This window comes from Merops nubicus, unplaced genomic scaffold, assembly GCF_000691845.1.
Source record: "Merops nubicus isolate BGI_N331 unplaced genomic scaffold, ASM69184v1 scaffold22356, whole genome shotgun sequence".
NCBI classification, from domain to species: Eukaryota; Metazoa; Chordata; class Aves; order Coraciiformes; family Meropidae; genus Merops; species Merops nubicus.
The window spans coordinates 337-1,707 of NW_008614675.1; the positions used below are offsets into that span (position 1 = coordinate 337).

General features: G+C 61.3%; 1 protein-coding gene across 1 annotated transcript in view; it reads left to right on the top strand.

The window, feature by feature from the left end:
* Window positions 1-1,280, top strand: part of PTRH1 (peptidyl-tRNA hydrolase 1 homolog (S. cerevisiae)) — a gene marked incomplete at its 5' end in the record, with an annotated part of 1,542 nt that extends 262 nt beyond the window's left edge. Inside the window, 2 exons of the mRNA XM_008942316.1 lie at window positions 391-436; window positions 1,047-1,280. Coding sequence (XP_008940564.1) covers window positions 391-436; window positions 1,047-1,280 — 280 coding nt within the window. The remainder of the gene's footprint in view (window positions 1-390; window positions 437-1,046) is intronic.
* Window positions 1,281-1,371: the final 91 nt, after the last annotated feature.

Below are 1,371 nucleotides of genomic sequence, written 5' to 3' on the forward strand. Positions count from 1 at the left end.
GGGTGGGCAGCATCCCAGCTCCTGCCCTGGCAGGAGGGGCAGGGAGCCATGGGCTGGATCCAGACCTCCGGCTGCACCACTGGGCTTTTTATAGCACTCTGCCTGCCCTCTGCCCACCGCAGCACCAGCCTGGGGACGTTTAACCTGGGGACTGTGGCACTGCAGGATGGGGCGGGGTGGTGCTGGGCCCTAGGTGCTGCCACACATGCACCAGCCCCATCCCGCTTCCCTTGTGCCCTTCAGAGAGCTGCTCGCCCCCGGGGCTGGATGTTCCTCAGACCCAGACCCTGTCTGGGACCACATCCCAGGCTCCCAGGGAGAGACCCCCGAGCCCATACCGAGTGGGGAGGTGTCTCTGACTGACTAACGGTGACTTTCTCCTCTCCCCAGGGGACACAACGGGGTCCGATCCTGCATCAGTGCTTTGCAGTCCAGTGTGAGTGGGCCTCGGTGGAAGGAGATCAGTCCTGCCCCCACCTCAATACGTGGCCAGTTGCCCCCCCACCCCCATTCTGACTTGACTCAGACAAGCCCCTGCTCTTTTTCCTCTCCCCCTTTCCCTCCTCTCTGCTTCCCTGAGGGATGATGTCAATTTGGCTGTGTGGAGGACATGGAAACAATTAGCTTGAGCAGCTCTGCCAGGCCTGGCAGCAGCCCGGGATCTCAGCACGGCCAGCAAAAGCCTCTTCCAAAATCATGTTTCTTGGAGCAAGCACTTAAACCACCTGGAAAACATGCAAGGCTGCTCCCTCACTGCCCAACCCTAGTCACAACACTATCCCCTTGCCCCAGCTCCATGTCAGCCCTCAAGGTGAAGCTCCTCCAGCTCTTCTTCTTCCTCCCCAGGAGATGACCCGACTCAGGGTTGGCATCGGGCGCCCGGAGGGTGAAGTGTCCGTGTCCAGCTATGTCCTGGCTCCCTTCAGTGGAAAACATGCAAGGCTGCTCCCTCACTGCCCAACCCTAGTCACAACACTATCCCCTTGCCCCAGCTCCATGTCAGCCCTCAAGGTGAAGCTCCTCCAGCTCTTCTTCTTCCTCCCCAGGAGATGACCCGACTCAGGGTTGGCATCGGGCGCCCGGAGGGTGAAGTGTCCGTGTCCAGCTATGTCCTGGCTCCCTTCAGTGCCGGGGAGCAGGAGAGGCTGGAGCAGATCCTGGCCCAGGCAGCGACGTTCCTGCTGGAGCACATCCTGGAGAGGAGAGCACCTGCCGGCAGGCAGCTCATGTCCTGCCCGAGCTCCTGCAGCAGCTTCAGACACAGTTTGGTACAGAAGTGAAATAAACCCTCGCCCCTGGCTGTGCCCTGCTCCTGCCTCTCATCCCTGCACCACCTGCTGACCGCAGGCACTCCCTGGCTCTCTGCAGCTC